The sequence below is a fragment of the Cynocephalus volans genome, chromosome 14 (assembly GCF_027409185.1).
Source record: "Cynocephalus volans isolate mCynVol1 chromosome 14, mCynVol1.pri, whole genome shotgun sequence".
Lineage (NCBI taxonomy): Eukaryota > Metazoa > Chordata > Mammalia > Dermoptera > Cynocephalidae > Cynocephalus > Cynocephalus volans.
The window spans coordinates 2149011-2169824 of NC_084473.1; the positions used below are offsets into that span (position 1 = coordinate 2149011).

The window sequence follows — 20814 nt, forward strand, 5'->3', positions numbered from 1 at the left end:
GTCAACTCAAAATGGATTAAAGACATAGGTATAAGACCTGAAACAGTAAAATTACTAAGGGAAAATATAGGTGAAACACTTCAGCAGTTATATCAGGGCACAGGCTTTAGGAACATGAGCCGTAAAGCACAAGCAGCAGAAGAAAAAATAAACAAATGAGATTATGTCAAACTAAAAAGTTTCTACACAGCAAAAGAAACAATCAACAGAGTGAGAAGACAAACTACAGAGTGGGTGAAAATTTTTGCCAACTATGTATCCAACAAGGGACTAATATCCAGAACATACATAGAACTCAAGCAATTATACAGTAAGAAAATAAATAACCAATTTAAAAAATGGGCAAAGTAGCTGAATAGACATTTTTCAAAGGAAGACATACAAATGGCCAACAGATACATGAAAAAATGCTCAACATCACTCGTCATCAGGGAAATGCAAATTAAAACTACATTGAGATACCACATCACTCCTGTTAGAATGACTGTAATCAAAAAGATGGTGAATAACAAATGCTGGTGAGGGTGTGGAGAGAAGGGAACACTACTGCACTGTTGATAGGAATGTAGTTTAGTACAACCACTTTGGAAAACAATTAGGAGGTTTCTGAAACAACTACAGATATATCTTCCATATGATCCAGCAATCCCTCTTCTGTGTATATATTCAGAGAAATGGAAATCATCATGTCGAAGAGATACCTGCACTCCCATCTTCATTACAGCTCTGTTTATAATAGCCAAGCTATGAGACCAACCTAAATGTCCATTAATAGATGAGTGGATAATGAAACTGTGGTATATGTACAGTATGGAATACCACTCTGCCATAAAAAAGAATGAAATAATCCCATTTGCAACAACATGGATGAACCTGGAGAAACTTATGTTGAGTGAAACAAGCAAAGCACAGAGGGATAAATACCACATGTTCTCACTCATAGGTGGGAGCTAAGAGAGAAAGGAAGGCAGGAAAGAAAGACCACAGTAGTCCCACGATCTAACAGAGGGAGGGAACATTCATAGGGCTACAAATTTAAGTTGAGGGAAGAGGTGGTGGGTGAGGGAGGTTGAGGGATAATTGGAAGGGGGCAAAGAGTACAAAAGCAATTTCTGGTAATGGGTATGTCCCCAATATGTATCTGGACCCTGTATCGTGGGTAGGAGGGGAGACAATCAGCTTTGCATCTCATGAATATTCAAAAGTAAGTAATTAATTAATATTTAAAAAAACAAATTGACACTCTTAAAATCACCATAATTTATAGTAGAATGGCTTTTTTCGTCCAATAAAAAAATGTACAATTTCAGAATAAAAACATTAAATTTAAAAATATATAAATAAATGAATCGTGCAAAGGAAATATCAGCACTGCAAAGAAATACAATGTTCAGTTACTTTGCTCACCATCAGGGAAAAAAAAAAAGTTTGAGGCATCACACTTCCTGACTAAAATATACTACGAAGCTGTAGTAACCAAAACAGCATGGTAATGGCATAAAAATTGACAAATAGTCCAATAGAACAAAATAGAAAGCCCAGAAATAAACCCACACACTTATGACCAACTGGTACTCATGAAAAGTGCCAAAAATATACACCAGGGAAAGGATAGCCTCTTCAGCAAATAATGCTGTGAAAACTGGATATCCACATGCAGAAGATTGAAAATAGACTCCTATCTCAAAAATCAACTTAAAATGAATTAAAGACCTAAATTTAAGACCCTCAACTGTGAAACTACTGGAAGAAAAAATAGGGAAAATGCTACACAAAATGGAAGTGGACTGTGCTTTTTTGAACAAGACTACAAAAACACAGGCAACTAAAACAAAAATAAACAAACGGAACTACGTCAAACTAAAATGTTTCTGCATCACTAGGGGCACTATGAACAAATAAAAGAGACAACCTACAGAATGGTAAAAAAATATTTGCAAACTGAACATCAGGCAAGGGGCTAAAATCCAGGATATATGAGGAACACAAGTAACTTATTAGCAATTTAACAGCAAAAACAAAACAAAACAAAAACAGCAAATAACCCAATTTAAAAATGGGCAAAAGGACCTGAATACACATTTCTCAGAAGAAGATATATAAATGGCCAACAAGCACATGAGAATATGCTCAAAATCACTAGTCATCATGCAAATGCAAATGAAAACCACAATGAGATACCATCTTACTCTAGCTAGAATAGCTATTATCAACAAGACAGAAAATAAGAAATTCTGGCAAGGATGTGGAGAGATCGGAACCCTCCTTCATTGCTGGTGGGAGTGTAAATTGTACAGCCACTGTGGAACACAGTATGGAGGTTCCTCAGAGAACTAAAAATAGATCTGCCTTACAACCCAGCTATCCCACTACTGGGAATATTCTCAAAGGAAATGAAACAAATATATCAAAAAGATACCTGCACTGCCATGTTCATTGCAACACTATTCACAGTAGCCAAGAGACAGAATCAACCTAAATGCTCAACAATGGATGAATGGATATAAAAACTGTGGTGTATGTACACAGTAGAATACTATTCAACTAAAAAAATAAAATATGTCCTATTATTTGCAGCAACATTAATAGAACTGGAAACTATAATGTTAAGTGAAGTAAGCCAGGCGCAGAAAGACAAATATCACATGATCTCACGCATGTGTGGAATGTAAAAAAAAAAAAAAAAAAAAGTGGTTCTCATAGAAATAGAGAGTAGAACACTGGTTCCCAGAAGCCAGGAAGGGAGGGGCTGTGGGAAAGGACAATTGTTGTCCTAATGGGTACAAAACTACGCTATTCCTAAGTGAATCACTGTGCAGCATGTGCATGTGTTGAAACAGCACACTGTGCCCCACAGATTTGTACATGTAACTGTTAAAATTTAAAAAGAACATAGAGAAGTATGACAGTGAATGAATGTCAAACGTCACGATGTTGCCACTTTCACTAGTGAGCTACTGGCCATGGATTAGTGTATTTAGATAGTGGATGTTAGGAGGACAACACACACCAGACTCTGGTTGTCCGTCTTCGTTCTTTTCGTGGTTAAGCCACCTGTGGAAGGTGTGCTGCTCCCTTCTTGTGATGCCCCAGTCCCACCTCAACATCCAACCCCCAGCCCCATCCACATCCATGAAGGCCTTGCGTATACCATCCTGGGGCATGAATACAGATAATGTGGTATAGAGAAGAATAAAAAGATAATAGCAAAGCTGATAAATAAATCAGCACACTTTTGGTGAAGTGCTAGTGGTGTAGAGGGTTGTATGAAAACCACACCCACACGAGACCTTAACCTGGAGAATTCCAGGGACCCTCCAGTGAAGCATGTGGGGAAGGCCCCTCTTCTCCCATCGTCACAAATCAACCAAAGCCACGTCAGCTGCCCAGAATTTGTAGGTGTGTTATCTTTGGTAGGTGATGCCGCCTGCTGAGGAGACTTGAGGTGGTCAGGGTTGGCTGCTGAGTCACTGTCTGACAACCAGTGTCTGTAAGAGAAGTCTCAAATAACATTCTATTACATATGGGACTTTAATGCTTAATATTTGTGAACAAGCAAGTATGAAAGACACAATTCATGCAACTCTAGGAAGTCTGAGACAAGCCTTGGGGCTTTTTGCTCAAGGTTCTCCCACTTGCAAAAACGACTTGTCGAAGCAATGCCAAGATTCTCGATGCAGCCCTCTCTAGACCTCACAGTCCACAGAACGCATGGTTGGTGTTTTAGTTTCCTGTGGCTTCTATTACAAATTACCACAAACTTCATATCTCCAAACAACAGAAATGTATTCTCTCCTAATTTTGGATACCAGAAATCCAAAATCAAGGTGTCTCAGGGCCTTGCTCCCCCTGAAGGCTCTAGGAGAGGATCTCCCTAACTCTTCTGGCTTCTGGTAGTTCCAGTGTTCCTTGACCCGTGGCCACACCACTCTGATCTCTGTCCCTATCTTCCTATGGCTGTCACCCCTTCTCTTGGTAATCCCTCTGTCTTGCTCTTAGATGGACAGGTATGATAGCATTTAGGGTGCACCCAGGTAATCCTTGCTGACTCCCTACCTCAGCATCCCTAATCACATCAGCAAAAACCCATTTTCCAAATAAAGTAACATATTTAGGTTCCAGTGGTTAAGACCTGATATCTCTTACTCCTTTGGTAGCTATTATGCAACCTCTTACAGTTGTACACAGACTTTTTGGAACTTAGCCTGAGGAATCATCACCTCTAGTACAGGTTATAGTCCTTGCTGGATTCCTAGGGGAGGAAGTGACTCTGAAATAATTTAGTCAATCCACACCTTCTGAATAATTTTCCTAAGAAAAGCATATTTCTAACATTTATCATGCTCTTCAGCCTCCCTGTTTTCACCAATAAAACCCATTTCCTATATTCTGAGTAGTTATTCTGAATGTGGTACAGAAAATCATTGTGGCCACCTTTGGTGTGTGACCCTTTCTGATATAATGCCAGGTGACAACCCAACTTTGCAGTTGTAATCAGTATGTTTGCAGTCTACTCAGTACCTGTACTTTCCTGATTTCCACCTTATTCTGGTCATCTATTCCTTAACACAGAGCTTTATTTTGTTCACGAATCAGTGAGTAGGGGAGGGCCTGGTGGGATACTTCTTTCTACTCCCCAAGTCGGGGCTGGGGGCATCCTCCTTCATGGCGGCTCATCCTCATGCCAGGTGGATAGCCAGGAAGGACCCAGCCAGGCTGTGGGCTGGGGCCTCAGTCTCTCCAGGGTCTGTGTGGATGTCCTCACCACGTGGTAGCTGGGTCCAAGAGTGAATCTTCCAAAAAGCAAAGGGAAAGTACTTCCATTTGTAAGGTCTATGATAAGGACTCGCACAGCTTAATCTGGGCTCTGCTGGCGAGTCCACCACAGAGGTCTACACAGTTCACAGGGATGAGACTCTGGATAACTTGCCATAAAATCAGTACCATCTGTCCTCTCAGACATTATTTCATTCATCCAACATGCAAAACATATGCCCCAGCTCCTGAAATCCCCAGAAGGCTTATGTTCTGCACCTGCAGCCTCAGGCAGGAGGCCCAGAGCTTCATCCTGAAAAGCAGGCTCTGTGCAGAGGAGGCTCCTTTATGTTGTGTGTTGGGTGTGGACCCTCCAGACACACTTGATCTGAGACAGGTGAACTGAGTCCCACGCCTCCCCACACAGCACCCAGCAGCAGTCAGGGACAACCACATTGGACACTCCATCCAAAAAGGTGGACAATGGAAAGGCCACAGTGGTCCCCACTACACAGTAATTCTGAAGTCGGCCAGGAGAGCCGTGCTCTGAGGGTCTCGGCTCTGGCGCCTGGACGCCCTCCTCTTTTATAAGAAGCAGCTGTGTTTGCATCTGAGTACATGTACCCTGCTTCCTGCTGCCACAGTTTAGCTTATGAATATCTTGTTAAGTTTCCACTCCTTTCATGCCAAGCTGCCATAATTCTTTTAAAAACTTTTATGATAAGGACCTTTTACTTGTCAACTTCCACCCACTCTGTTATGTGAAAGTCCCCGCACTCCCTTCCACTGAGACACTCTGTGGAAGACGATGACCTGGAGAGTCTTGGGAGCCCAGTGGTTACGTGAAGGGAGCTGCAGTCGCATCCTTAAGACCCTTGAGGGGCCTGTTCCCTGTTCCTCTCAAGGTGACACGAGGTGCCACCTCACATCTTTGGGAATATTTTATAAAGAAACTAGGAGTTCCACAATGATTTGACATTTGCCTGGAAGCCGTTTCCTAATTGAGAGTTATTTGCTTTCTGCAGAAGCTGGGCATGAAAGGCAATTTTGTGTTTAACCCACAGACCTGAGCCTCTGATAATGATCATTTCATTTGTACTTCATTTCTCCAGTCTGCACGTCTTCACGCTGAGGATGACCAGTGTTCCATCTCTAAATTGCCAGCATGCGCAGTCAGGTAGTTTTGATGCTTATGTTAATAAACTGAAACTGGACGATGCTGTGAAAACCTTCATCAGCATTCAGAGGTGAACCTGTAGTTCACGATGCCTCCATGTGAGCATAAGCGAGGCATCCACAACGAGGCGCGGGAGGCACCTGCAGGTGAGGGTGGCACCTGTTTCCTTCATGGGGAGCCAGGCTCTGAAGTGAGCTTGGCTTGGCAGCTCGTGGCCCCTGCATCAGAACCTAGGATGGGAACATCGGTGTGTCCTCTGCCCTGGAACCTAGTTTCTGCCCCAGTTGTCAGGTGGATGCATGTGGGAAGTTGGGAAGTCTTGACTGGGAACATGACTGTTCGCGTGCGCTCATTCCCTGTCTCAGACCATCTTTCTCTGGCCTCAGTCCCAGAGAGGAGGGACCTGCTCCCCACGCCCAGCCCCGTCTGGGACATGGACAGTGGTGGAACGTTGTCAGTGGTGTTCCCACCTGGTGTTACAATGCTAAACTCACTGTAAATTGATGTTTCGAGCTGTTCGGTATGTCTCCTCTCACGGTCTTCACGGACTGGGCGCCTGTCGTGGCTGTAACTTTCCCATCAGACTTCTCCTCCCTTTCTCCTTCCCTTTAGTGTTTGTCTTTTCTGCAACATATTGTTAAAATGACAGAGGGAAATGACTTAAATTCAAGCAGAAGAGTACTTTGTTCTTCCTCACTCTAGGAGAAATGATCTCACATGCTTTTTTTTTAAGTCAGTTCCGTGTGTATAATGCAGATCTTACAGGGCACGATGTTGCAGGTGCCTGCAGATCCCTTTCCTGTGCATGGTGCCTCTGAAGACTGTGACTGCTGACTCTCCTTTATTTTCACAGGCCCCATCATCACCTTCCTCACCCACAGCTAACGAACCAAAATACGAGAAGCGCTGGCTGGATGCCCTGTCAGTTCCTCTGTCCATGGCTCGCATCTCAAGGTACAAAGCTGGAACAGAAAAGTCAAGGTGTGTGCCTTTGTCTGCACGGGAAATGTGATGACCCCATGCCCTTGTGTGCATCCTTAATAGTCCCTCATCTGCTTCAGTGTGTCTGTCTGTGCCATTAGCAAGTGTAGGTACTATCTTCTGTAGAGTTAGCATCTAGAAGAAAAGCGGAGAATCAAGTGGAGACGAGAAAACAGCCATCAGAACCACGGCTGGTTTGTTACTAGGAACAGTTCTGTGTAGCTGCAAGATGACCATTGCTAGTGCTCATGAGACAGGCACAAGAAGAGGAAATTCTGTTCTCAGTTGTAAATATGAACATGACTAGGTTGGAAATGAAAAGACTGCATTCTTGTCTGAACTGCATATGATCATAGAAAAGTAAGTCATTTAAACTCTGTCGACGTCATTTTCTTTATTAATGAAATGAGAGGTTTAGACCAGAACCTGTGGTAAATAAATGTTCACTGGTTTTTGAACTTGGTTGATTAAATAATCTCAGAGATCTATGAAGGTGTGTGTCCCCACAGCCGTTTCGGTAGGACGAGTTATACTTGGTTGTTGTGCTATTTAACCATCCTAGAAAGGCCAAGGAGCAATGAGTGGCTGAATGTCCTTTCTTCAGTCTCAAGACAGATGTGCAGAAACAGTGAACATCTGTCAGCTTCACTGCCAGCAGAGGAAAAGTACTTTGTTTTTAAAATGAGCATTGCCCTTCACAAATGTGCATGCTGTGTGTGTGATGTGTGGTGTGTTGTGTGTGGTGTGTTGTGAGTGTGCTGTAGTATGTGTGAGGAGTATGTCTGTGGTCTGTGTGTGTGTGTGTGTGCGTGCTATGTGTGTGAGTGTGGTGAGTAATGTGTGTTGTGTGTGGTGTGTTTTATGTGGTATGTTGTGTGTGGTGTGTTGTGAGTGTGGTGTGTGGTGTGTTGTGTGTGGTGCATTGTGTGTGGTGTGTTGTGTGCTGTGAGTGTGCTGTGGTATGTGTGAGGAGTGTGTCTGTGGTCTGTGTTGTGCTCTCTGTGGTGTGAGTGTGGTGTGTTGTGTGTGGTGCATTGTGTGTGGTGTGTTGTGTGCTGTGAGTGTGTCTGTGGACTGTGTGTGTGGTGTGTGTGGTGTGAGTGTGGTGAGTGATGTGGTGTGGTGTTGTGTGAGGGAGGTGTGGTGTGAGTGTTTCTTTTTTTTTGTGGTTGATTTATTTAGGAACCAGTAGGGACTTGAGCTGGTAGCTGCCTTGACAAAGAAGGAAATATTGTGATGTCTGACACTTGTCTTTTAGTATATTTGAATTTGGTGGTTTCTTATAAAAACAGAACCACTGAACTTCCGTAGACACTAGCCCATCCACCATAGAATGCAATGAATGGAAGACGCACCATCCCAGCCTCTGGGTGAATGGGGAATGCAGGACACAAGATGGAATGTCTCTCACTCTGAGGACTTTAGTAACTATTAACTAAGTGCAGATTTCACCAGTCATTTTGGCTGTTTGAGAACGATAGAGACACATTTCTTATTCTTGTCAGCAGAAGTTTCCCACCCCGCAAGCCATCCATACCACTGTCATGGGGTAAATGTCCCATGTCTATGAGAATGGAACAGAACCGAAGAAAACAGCAATGCATGAGTCCCCCATGCCCTCTCATTTTTTCTTGTTAGAAAGGCTATCCCACCCTAACAGCAAATTGAAAGCTTTCTAATTATTTAAAGACAAGGATATGTTGTTTATGGAGGCAAAGATATATTATTATCTTTGCTAGGGTTTTCTGTGATTTTAAGCAAGGTTTTAGTACAGGCCGGAAGGTGCAAAGTGCAAAATGCATGAGGACCCAAGCACTGAATGTTTTAAGATGTGTTTTTTCTATAATATTTCTGTGTTGAAGTCCTGTTTAATGTATGAGATGATGTTATTAGCTCCATCTTACCTGTATCCCCTGAGGTTGCATTTTGAAAGAGAAGAAAAAGAGATGATACTTAAGCATTTTGACCCAAACAGATGGAATTCTAAAGCTCCTGTTATTTCCTCCCAAGGGAACCTCAGTTGGGGGAGTGTAAGGAACACATTTAGAAATTGCCAATTCTAAATCAAACAGTGTTTAAAATCTTAAAAGAAAAGCCATAAGCCATAGCCTGTGAAGAATTTTTAGATGTCAAATAATGGATTAAAAAATAAACAAGATGAATAGGTTAGAATTCAACATGCTGGGCCGACCCCGTGGCGCACTCGGGAGAGTGCAGCGCTGGGAGCGCAGCAGTGCTCCCGCTGCGGGTTCGGATCCTATATAAGGATGGCCGGTGCACTCACTGGCTGAGCATGGTATGCCCGGTCACAAAAAGACAAAAAAAAAAAAAAGAATTCAACATGCTGTGGGTCCAGTCTGACTCTGTAATGGTCTGGTGCAGAACCTCGAATTTATAAACACCACCTTCTGGGTCCTTTTTTTAAAATTGACAAATAATAATTGTACATGATTGTGAGGTACAATGTGATGTTTGGATGTATGTTTACATTGTGGAAGGCTTAAAGCAATCTAATTAACACATTAATCACCCCACCTACTGATCTTTTTTTGTGGTGAGAACATTTAAAATCTACTCTGAAGCAATTTTGATATACCCAGTGCATTATTGTTAACTTAGTCATTATAATGTGCAATAAAACCCTAAGGTGTATTCCTCCTGTCCAACTGAAACTGTTTGTCCTTTGATCGATATCTCATCATTTACCTCACTCCAGCCCCTGATAATCAACATCTACTCCTCCTTCATGAGTTTGACTCTTTTAGATTCCACACGTAAGTGAGATCGTACAGGATTTGTCCTCCTGTGCCTGCCTTAATACACTTAGCACATTGTCCTCCAGCTCCATCCATAGTATTGCAAGTGACAGAATTTCCTTTTATCTAAGGCTTAAAAGCATTCCTGTGTGTGCGTGTGCACACACGCATATACAATGTATACCACATTTTCTTTATCCACGCATCTGTTGATGGACACTTAGGTTGGTTCCATATTTTGGCTGTTGTGAATGGTGCTGCTGTGAACATGGGAGTGCAGGTGTCTCTTCAACATACGCATTTCCATTCTTTTGGATATATATCCATAAGAGTGATTGATAGATCATATGGCAGTTCTATTTTTAATTTTTGGTGAAACCTCCATACTGTTTTCTGTAATGACTGTACCACTTTACATTCCCACCAACAGTGCACAAGGATTCCCTTTGCTCTAATCCTCACCTACGGTTGTTATCTCTTGTCTTTTTGATAATAGTCATCCTAGTCGGTGTGAGATGATATATCTTTGTGGTTCTAATTTGTATTTCTCTGATAATTAGTGATGTTGAGCATTTTTTCATGTACCTGTTGGGAATTTACATGTCTTTTTTTTTTGAGAAATGACTATTAAGTTCATTTGCCCATTTTTAAGTTGAGTTATTTTTATACTTGCTATTGAGTTGTTTGAATTTCCTACTTGTTCTGGATATTCACCCCTCAACAGAGGTATAGTTTATAAATATATTTTTTTCAAATTTGTAGATTATCTCTTCACTCTGTTAATTGTTTTGTTTCTTGTGCAGAAGGCTTTTAGTTTGAAGTAGTCCTATTTGTCTATTTTTGCTTTTGTTGTCTGTGCCTTTTGAGTCCTATCCAAGAAATCATTGCCTAGACCAATGTCATTGAGGTTTTTCTCTATGTTTCCTCCTAGTTGTTTTACAGTTTCAGTTCTTACATTTAAACCTTTAATCCTTTTTTTATATGTTGTAAGATAAGGGTCCAATTTCATTCTTTTCCATGTGTATATCAAGTTTTTCAAATACCATTTATTGGAGAGACTGTCCTTTCCTCATTGTGTGCTTTTGGCACCTTTTTTGAAATCAATTGAGCATAGATTCATGCATTCATTTCCAGGTTCTCTATCTGTCCCATTGGCTGATGTGTCTGTTTTCATGCCAGTTCTGTGCTGTTTTGAGTACTACAGCTTTGTAATATATTTTGAAATCAGGTAATGTGACAGCTCAGCTTTGTTCTTTATGCTCAAGATTGCTTTGGCTGTTCAGAGTCTGTCATGGTTCCATGTGAATGATAGGATTTTTTTCTATATATGTTAAAAATGACATTGGAATTTTGATAAAGATTGCATGGAATCTGTATGTATTTTGGAGTATTATGGACATTTTAACAATATTAATTCTTCAATCAATGAACACAGGGTATTCTATCATTTATTTGTGTCATATACATTTTCATTCATCAATGTTTCATAATTTTCTGTAAACAGATGTTTCACTTCCTTGCTTAAATTTACTCCTAAATATTTTACTTTTTATACTATTGTAAATGGTATTGTTTTTGTATTTTTTATTTTGGATAGTTTATTGTTAGTATACAGAAATATCACTGATTTTTGTTTAATTTGGTATCCTGTAAATTTACAGAATTTGTTTATCAGTTCTAACTTTGATTTTAATTTTTATTTTATTTTGTGTGTGTGTGTATGTGTGTGTGTGTGTGTGTGTGTGTAGACTTTAAGGTTTTCTATATATAAGATCATGTCATGACCAAACAGACAATTTCACTTCTTCCTTCCTTTCCTATTTGGATACCTTTTGCTTATTTTTCTTGCTTGATTGTTCTGAATAGGACTTCCAGAATTATACTGAATAGGAGTGGTGAAGTTGGCATCTTTGTCTTAGATGTGTTCTTAGAGGAATAGATTTCAGCTTTTCATCATTGAATATAATGTTAGCTGTGGGTTTGTTATAAATGGCTTTTACTATGTTGAATTGCATTCCTTCTATATATAATTTGTTGAGAATTTTTACTATGAAAGAATATTGGACTTTGTTAATACTTTTTCTGCATCTATTGAGATGATCTTATGGATTTTATCCTTTATTCTGTTAATATGGTGGATCATATTTATTGATTTGGGTATGTCAAACCCTCCTTGCATCCTAAGGATAAATCCCTCTTGATCATGGACAGTAATGCATTTAATGTGATGTAGAATTTAGTCTGCTAGTATTTTGTTGAGGATTTGTGCATCTATATTTATTAGGAACATTTACCTGTAGTTTTCTTTTCTTATAGTATTTTTGTCTGGCTTTGGTATCAGTAATGCTGGCCTCACAGAGTAGGTTTCAAAGTGTCCCCTCCTCCTCAATTTTTTGGAAGATTTTGATGATATAAGTTCTTTTATAAATATTTGGTACAATTCAGCAGTGAAACCACCTGGTCCTGGGCTTTTCTTTGATAGAAGGATTTTTTTTTTTATTACTGATTCTGTCTCCTTAGTTGATATTACTCTATTCAGACTATCAATTTATTTTTTATTCTATCATGGTAGGTTGTATGTTTCTGGAAATTTATTCATTTCTTTTACTCTATCCAATTTGTCATTATATAATTGTTCACAGTAGTCTGTTATGATCCTTTGGATTTCTGTGCTATCAGTTGTAATGTTTCCTCTTTTTTCTGATTTTATTTTATTTACCTCTTCTTTTACCTGATTTTATTTTGTCTGAGTCACCTCTTTCTTTCTTTTAGTTTGGCTAAAGGTTTGTTGATTTTGTTTCATTTCAAAAACCCAACTCTCAGTTTTGGTGATTTTTTTTCTATTTCTTTTCTAAAGTCTTTGTAGTCTTTATTTATTTATAGTCTGTTCTTTATCATTCCCTTCTTTCTACTGATTTGGAGCTTAGTTTGTTTTTCTTTTTCTAGTTCCTTGCGATATAATACTAGGCTGTTTATTTTAGATCTTTCTTTCTTTTCTTCTTTTTTTTTTTAATGTAGGTGTTTATTGCTATGAACTTCCCTGTTAGAATTGCTTTTGCTGCATTCCATGTTTTTATATGGTGTGTCCCCTATTTTGTTTGTCTCAACATATTTTCACATGTGCTTTCTTTTAATTTATTCTTTGACCCATTGGTTGTTTAAGAGTATGTTGCTTAATTTCCAAATAGGTGTAATTTTTCAGAAGTTGCTCATATTATTTAATTCCAGCTTCACTTCATAATGTTCAGAAAAGATACTTGATATGCTATCAATCTTCTTAAATTTGATACTTGTCTTGTCACCCAACATGTGATCTGTCCTGGAGAATGTTCCTGTGTGCACCTGAGAAGAATGTGCAGTCTATTGCTTTTGGATGGAATGTTCTGTGTATGTCTGTTAGGTCCACTTGGTTTATAGTGTAGTTCATTGTTAAGACAAGGGAACAGATATGATGTTGATGGGTGGAGGGGGGAGAGAGTGAGGAAAAGGAGGAATTGGTAAAGGGACATGAAAATCATCTACATTGTATGTTGATAAATTAAAATAAAAAAATACAGTGTAGTTCAAGTTCAATATTTTCTTATTGATTGTCTGGATGATCTGTTCATGGTTAAAAGTGGGATACTGAAGTCCCCTACTGTTATGGCTTTGCAGTCTACTGTGAGTCGAGCTCTCCCTTCAGATCTATTCATATTAGCTTTATATTTTTAGGTGCTCCAATTTTGTGTGGATGTATAAATAAGATGTTCATGATTGACCGCTTCACCATTATATAATGACCTTTTGTCTCTTTTTACAATTTTTGACCTAAAGTCTATTTTATTTTGTATAAGTATAGCCACCCCTGCTCTTTTTGCTATTTTTTTAGGACAATATATTTTTCCATTTATTTAATTTCAGTTTATGTATATTCATAAGTCCAATGTATATGTATATTCATAATGCTAATGTGAATCTCTTGTAGGCAGTGTATTGTTGTATCCTTTTCTCTTGTTAAATTCATTCAGCCACTCTGTATCTTTTTACTGGAGAATTTAATCCATTTACATTTAAAGTAATTATTGATGGGTAAGGACTTACTATTGCCATTTTCTTAATTGTTTACTGAATGTTTTTTGGTTCCCTTGTTCCTTTTTCCATTCTCGTCTTTCTTTGTGATTTGATATATTTTAATAGTGGTATGATTTGATTCATTCCTTTTCTTTTTGTGTACTACTAGAGGTTTTTTCTCTGTGTTTCTCATAAAGTTTACATGAAATAGCTTATGGATCCAATCCAACTTAAGCTGATAAAATTTAACTTTAATCACATATAAAGACTATATTTTTACATTCCCTCATACATATTTTATGCAATTGGTGTCATACTTTACATCTATTTATTTTGTGTATGAATTAACAAATTATTATAGCTAAAATTTTTAAAATACATCTGTATTTTAACTTTTACACTAGAGTTAAAATTAATATACACATCACCTTTACAGTATTGGAATATTATTAATTTGAATATATATTTATTGTTACCAGAGAATTTTATTAGTTCATTTGTTTCCATGTTGTTACTTAGATTCCTTTCATTTCAACTTGAAGATCTCTCTTAACCATTTCTTGTAAACTGGACTCATGGAAATAAAGCTTTTGTTTGTCTTGGAATATCTTTTTCTATCCTTCATTTCTGAATGATAGCTTTGCCATGTGTAGTATTGTTGGTTGGCACATTTTTGCTATTTTAGCACTTAAAATATGTCTTCCCACTCCTTCCTGGCTTTCAAGGTTCCTATTAAGAACTATTAAAAAGTCAGCAGATAGCCTTATAGATATTCCCTTATATTCTTCTTTCTTGCTTCTTTAAAGATTATCTCCTCATCTTTGAACTTTCACAATTCATTTATAATATGTCCTGTGGTATTCTCTTTTGAATTTATATTTCTTGGAGTCCTTTCAGCTTCCTGAATCTGTATGTTCATATTCCTCCTAAGACTTGGGAAGTTTTCAGACAGTATTTTTTTTTTTTAAATAAACTGTTATCCCCTTTCTCTCTCTGTTGTCCTTCTTGGGATCCCATAATCTGTATATTTTTATATTTGATGATGGCCCATATGTCCTTTATGCTTTCTTCACTCTTTTTCAACCTTTTTTTTTTCTTTTTGTTCTTATTGGCTTACTGCAAATGATCTGTCTTTGATTTTTACCAATTCTTTCTTTTGCATGATGGAATGGGGTATTGAAGCTATCTGTTGAGTTTTTGCAGTACTATCATTGTATTTTTCAGTTCCAGGATTTCTGTTGTCTATATGTATTTTCTTACGTCTCACTGAGCTTCCTTGAGATGATTAGTTTGAATTACTTTTCAGACAATTTATATATCTTCATTCGGGGGAGGGGGTTGCTTACTGGAACTTTATTATTTCCCTTTGGTGGTGTCATGCTTAATTCTTTGTTATATGTGTATTCTTGTATTAAGTCGGGGCATTTGAAGTAATGAGAAAAATTTTCAGTTTTTACAGATGGGTTTTGGTAAGTTAAAGTCTTTTTCTCTTAGTTCTCCAGGCTAATGTGATTGCCTCCTGGATCATGAATGAGTCGAGTTGGATTTTGGTCACATGGCTGCTGCTGGGTTTGTAGTGGAGATTGCAGTTAGAAGGACTGTTACCAATAGATCCAGTGAGCATGTATACCATCTTGCCTCTCAGTAGAGTGGACTGCCTATAGGACCTTGGTCTATGGGACTGGTGCCAGGATGAGGGTTTCTTTTAGGGTTTGCAGATGGTAGACCTATTGCCAGGTGCAGAAACTGGTGTGGCTTCCTCTAGGTCTCTGAGTGGGCTCTTACTGCATCACTGGGTGGGTCCCTGGGTAGGCCATTCTGCCCTGGTCTTTGACTGAATGGGGCTAGAACCAAGTCTCATGGTCCACAGCCATGACAAAGGTTCTTGGGCTTGTTGTCAGCAGGTGCACTATTGGACATGTCTCCCTGTAATCTCCGGACAGGCAGAACTGCTCTAAGCCAACAGCAGAGATTTGAGACTGAGATCCAGGACTGTTGGAGGATCTGCTGTGGTATAGAGGTTGGCAAGTCTTCCCTGGGGACTTATAGAGTTGTGTCTCCCTGTGGGACCCTGGTTGTGCAGAACTGGTCGCAGACCATGATGGGAGGGACTGGATCCAAGCTTCAGGCCTGTTTCAGGATTTTCCGTAGGACCAAGGTCAGCCTGGCCGAGTGAGTGGCATCAGCAGTGAGACTCTGAGCAATTTCTATGTAGACAGGCTTGCTCCCAGGTCCCAGCTAGGAGAGGCTGGAGCTGTCATTCAGGCTTGCTGTGGAATGGAGGCTAGCAAGCCTATCCCAGTAGCAAACAGAGGCAAATTTCCTGGCAGCTCCCTGTAATGTTGGGATTGCCCCTGGACTGTAGCAGAGAGGTGCTAGAGCCAAGACAGGGACCCTCATCATCCACTGTGGGAGGAAGGCTGGAAAACCTGATGGTGACACAGACTCCTGAGTCCCTTCTGGGTCCCATATGAGCAATACTTAGCTGGGACCACACTTGGGGAGCTGGAGCCAAGTTAGAAGGTAATTTTCGGGTTTACTTCAGGATCAGTGTTGCCAGGTATTTCTGCCCAGGCACTCATGTGCAGTTCCTCCTGGACACCTTGCTGAATGGTTTTGGTAGCAAGATCAAGGCAAAATGAGGCTATAGTTGAGCCTCTTGGGAAATGGGGCTATTTTCAGATTTGAAGCGAGGACCATGACTAGGGATTCTACCACCTCAGTGAAGGTCTGTTCTCTCAAAATGACTCTCCTTTGTCTTGGGCTCCACAAGGTTTTACAACCTCCTACCTGAACCCATGTCTCCCAAAAAGGGCCACTCTTGTCTGTGGATGGCAGTGAGATTGTTGTTGTAGGGTGTGAGCAGGGACCTCCTGTCCTGCCTTCTTGCTGACCTCACCTCCTATTTTTTTGTTTGTTTGTTTTTGGTAATTGGACCAATTGAGGTTCCTTAGTTTTTTGAAAGTTCATTCTTGAAAGACTTTGTGAAGAGGAAATGCATATCAAACAAAATGTGTTTCCTATGGATTTCATCAGCCTCTGCAAGAGCAGGACTTCATCTCAAGTGCTTGATGGGAAAATAAACTGCCTCTCGTGCTGGCTCCTGAGAAGTTGACGTGAAGCACCGCAGATTTCTTAGAATAATCTTGTGATTTTGACTACTGGGTTTCTCATCAAGTCGTGCCTCTGGCATTAGGTAAAGAAAAGCTGGATTATTGATGAGGTGGTTGTGAAGAAGGCTAAGTGTTTGCTTAATGTTACCATATCAGTTTTCTATTGCTGTGTAACAAACTAGTGAAAATTTAGCATCTCACACAAGACAAGTTTATTATCCCAGCTTCCATGGGGTGGGTGTTGGTGTGGCCTTACTGATCCTCTGCTCAGAGTCTCACCAGGATGAATTTGAGGTGTCAGCAAGGACTCCAGGGCTCCCTCAGGATTGCTGGTGGAATTCAGTTCTCTGCCTGTTATAGGACTCAGTCCCAATCACCGGCTGTTGGCCAAGGGCCAGTCCTCATGACCAGAGTCCACCTCCATCTTTCAGCTAACAATAGGTAACTGTTTGTACTTCACATCTGACTTTCTTCACCTGACCTTTAGACCCAGATAAAAAGGGCTCATGTTATCAGGCTGTGCTACCTGGGTAATCCCCTTAACTCAGGGTCAGCTGATTGGAGATCTTAATTACATTTGCAAAATCCCTTCTCAGGATTTTGACACCTCGTTTTGATACTTCATTGTGTCAATTGAATAACCAGGAGAAGGTGTCTATATACCCACACCTGGGGAAATTGGGGGACATCCTAGAATTCTGCCCCTATAGTTACTCAATCAATCACTCCCACAAGCCCATATCATGTTTAAATATTTTAAGATTTTGTCCTTCAAAGTGTGACTAGCTTTGGACTATGGCTGGTTGTGCTTTCATGTGGCACCATTGAATGGGGGCTTGGTGAAGACTCTAGGACCTGGACTTGAGCTGAGCCTCCTGCCGGATGTATGTGTGTATGTTAAAAAATAAAGGAAGAGCAATCATCCTTAAGAACAAGAGAAACTTGCATGCTTGGAAAATATCCATAATCATTTGAGTAACGAGGAAGCTTTATGGAACAGCCTTAGAAAAGATTATAAGGAATGGCACTTACTCGACTTACTGGGGAGGCATACTGTATGATAGAAAAATACTGGGTTTGGAGGTAGAGGATTTCTAATCCCACTTGCCTTCCTAGGGTCTGTGACTTGAATACCTCGTGGAGGCTTTTTTAGATAACTTCCTCACCTGTTTATCCAGGTAGAGTGGGAGGTGATATTAATATTTACCTGTTTTCTAAGTTAGTTTTATGAAGACAACATAAAGTAAAACTGTAGGTTTAAAGGAGCTTTGAAGTGTATTGAACAGTTGCAGGATTTCAGTAATTTTTAATTTTTTGTGGAATAAGGAATGACTAAGCCAAAGGAAGGAAATTCACTTTGAGTGATAATCCCCAAAGAAGAGTAATTAAATAGTTCAAGAGTCTATGTTTCACATGGTCTCTGTGCAGTACTGTAGGGAAAATATATGAAAATGGTCAGGGCCCCTCAGATGTCCAGAATCTTGCCAAGCATTCAATGTAAATATGCATGTGTACCCAGGTGTTCTTTGGCTATTGTCTGTAGATGTGAGTGGGCACCTAGGTGTTCCTGGGTTGTCTGACTCGCACGCAGGTGTACTGGGTTATCGGACTTAAGTATAAAGGATGAGTGGCTCTGATCCACAATGCCCCCCCCCCAGCAGATGCCCCTGGGGGAGCCACAGGGAGGCTTCTGTTGCTGCTGGAGGCTGTTGCTGAAAGCTGTTGCTGTCAGAGCCCCCAGGACCCTCCAGGAGGCCACCACTGCTGCTGCTGCCAGAGACTGCTGTGAGCTGCTGCTGCTGTTGAGGAAGCTGAGGACTGATCCCATGTCATCTGCCAATAGCTCCCAGGATCTTTCCCAATTACCTAGCTTGTGGACCATACTTGAGGGGTCTGGTGACCCAGCCTGGTGTATGAGGGGTCTGTGACCCAGTCTGTACAATGGGTTTGAAGGGTCTGTGGGCCCTAGCTCTAGAATATGATTGGATTGGCTACATTGGCAGGATGCCAACAATTGCCCCAGCCGTACAAGTACTTAATCCTTCACAGGAGGCATCACTTTTCACTCTCCCACTCAGAAGGCCCTTTCCATGCTTCTTGTTTTATGCTGGCCTCAGAAGATTGAGTCATTTACTGTGTTTCTCTTTCTAAAACACGGAAAGACAGAGTGAAGGAATGGTGAAAGAAAGGGACGGAAGGAGAGAGGGAACAAAACTACAGCTTTGCGGTTTTGGTTTTTGAAAATAATGACAAAATTATGTTTTATCACTTACAATAAAATTTCACTTTGCTTTCTGGGATCTCTCCTTATTTTGGAGGAAAAAGAGTCCATAAAAGGCCAGGTAGGCTTCGTAGTAGTCATCGTAGGAAGAGACACACTTCAGATGAGCACATTTTGAAAGGTGATACTTCCAATCAGAATTACCCTGCTGAACACTCCAATTTGTCTTGCAAACGATGGTGTCATGTTCAAATATTCATGCAAAACAATTCCTCTGTAGTGACTTTTCTGTAGTTGGCACATCCTGAGAGAACAGACCCTTCGTGCGTGTGCACAGCTGCGCAGAGGAGGCTCCTCACCTGCGTCCTGGGCGGCCGTCACCTGCGTCCTGGGCGGCCAGCGGCATCTACAGTCAGAGGAGGGGCTTGTGTGGGGGGTTGGGGTTGTGTTGGGAGATATTCGGGAAGGTCAGGAAATCAGGGGTTTGACCTGCATTGGGTGCTGTCAGAGACAGGAGCCGTGTGGTCATGATCTAGCTTAATTTTCATCTAGGAGGGTGACAATGGATTTGTTGTAGGGACAGTGGCCTCTTCTGTCAGGCAGCTGGGTGGGTATGTTGGGTGCCTTTGTGGTTGGACAGTGTTCCCACATTTCTCCTGCTTTGTTCTGTCTTGTTCCATCCAGTCCATGGAGAGCCTTGTCTGCCGGTGACAATCTGTGACGATGTTTATCAGAGAAACCCACAGCCTCGCTGGTGGTGGCTAATGGGAAGGCTGCTGTTTTCTTCCTCAAGGCACTATGTCTCTAAAGTTTCTGGAAATGTCACTTGGAGCAGACACAGTTAGGGTGTCTTACTCATTGCAAGAGAATCATGCCGTTCTATTCCAGCAGTGCAGCTGTGCTCGGTCCGCATGCTAGCCTGATGAGGGCGTGTCGTGTGTGTTTGAGAACGTGGAGGTCTCCGAGTCCTCCCGTGGAAATCACGCTTCCTAAATGCTGAGGATTGCTGGCTGTGTGAGCCGGGGCTTGGGGAAGCAGGGCCCCTCCAGGAAGTTGGTGGTGCCTCTAAGCTGAGCCCCGGCTGCTGATGTGCCACTGCTGGGTGGAGGCAGTGACAATCTAACATCCCCGCTGAGCGCTCCTCGGAGCACAGGGTCTTCCGTGGTGCCCGTAGGTGAATCAGGGTGTTTAAGTCTTTCTGGTGCTCACCGGCCGTGTGAAAACCCAGTGAATGGCCTTGACGGGTTTCTTAATCCACTGCTAACTTGCTTGACTGCTGTTACACAACTTTCCTAAGTTTCTGTTACTGTAGAACATGTGTCGGTCACTTATGAATAAATGTTCATCGTCCCCGTTCAACAAACATTCAGAGCAACTCTGAATAGCTGCTCTCAGGCTGAAATAGCATCTGCTCTTTTTCTTCTGGGAATTCAAGGTGCTCTTGAGCAGTGACTGAGATCAACACGCCCAGTGCGACCGTCCACTACTCCTGGCTCCCTTTCCACAAACCAGAATACTTTCCTGGGGAAGTGCTCTCGTCCCCTCCATGGAACACTGCACCTGCAGGACTGGATTATTCCTCTGCATCTCTCTCTGTCTCCCTCTCTCCCTCTGTATCAGTCATTCTCTCCTCTCTCTGTCTTTCTGTGTCTCCCTCCCCCACCCCCCGTATCAAATGACACTCTGCTATCTTTTATTTCTATCTATTTTGACTATAAGGGATTAGTGCCCTGCCTACGGATACATAGCGCACAGTCTCAG

At 41.1% G+C, this 20814-nt stretch overlaps 1 protein-coding gene across 1 annotated transcript in view; it reads left to right on the forward strand.

Annotated features, from left to right (window-relative positions):
* The window catches only part of SNTG2 (syntrophin gamma 2), a 264787-nt gene that overhangs the window by 119231 nt on the left and 124742 nt on the right, over nt 1-20814 (forward strand). Inside the window, exon 9 of the mRNA XM_063078807.1 lies at nt 6786-6913. Within this exon, the coding sequence (XP_062934877.1) occupies nt 6786-6913 (128 nt within the window). The remainder of the gene's footprint in view (nt 1-6785; nt 6914-20814) is intronic.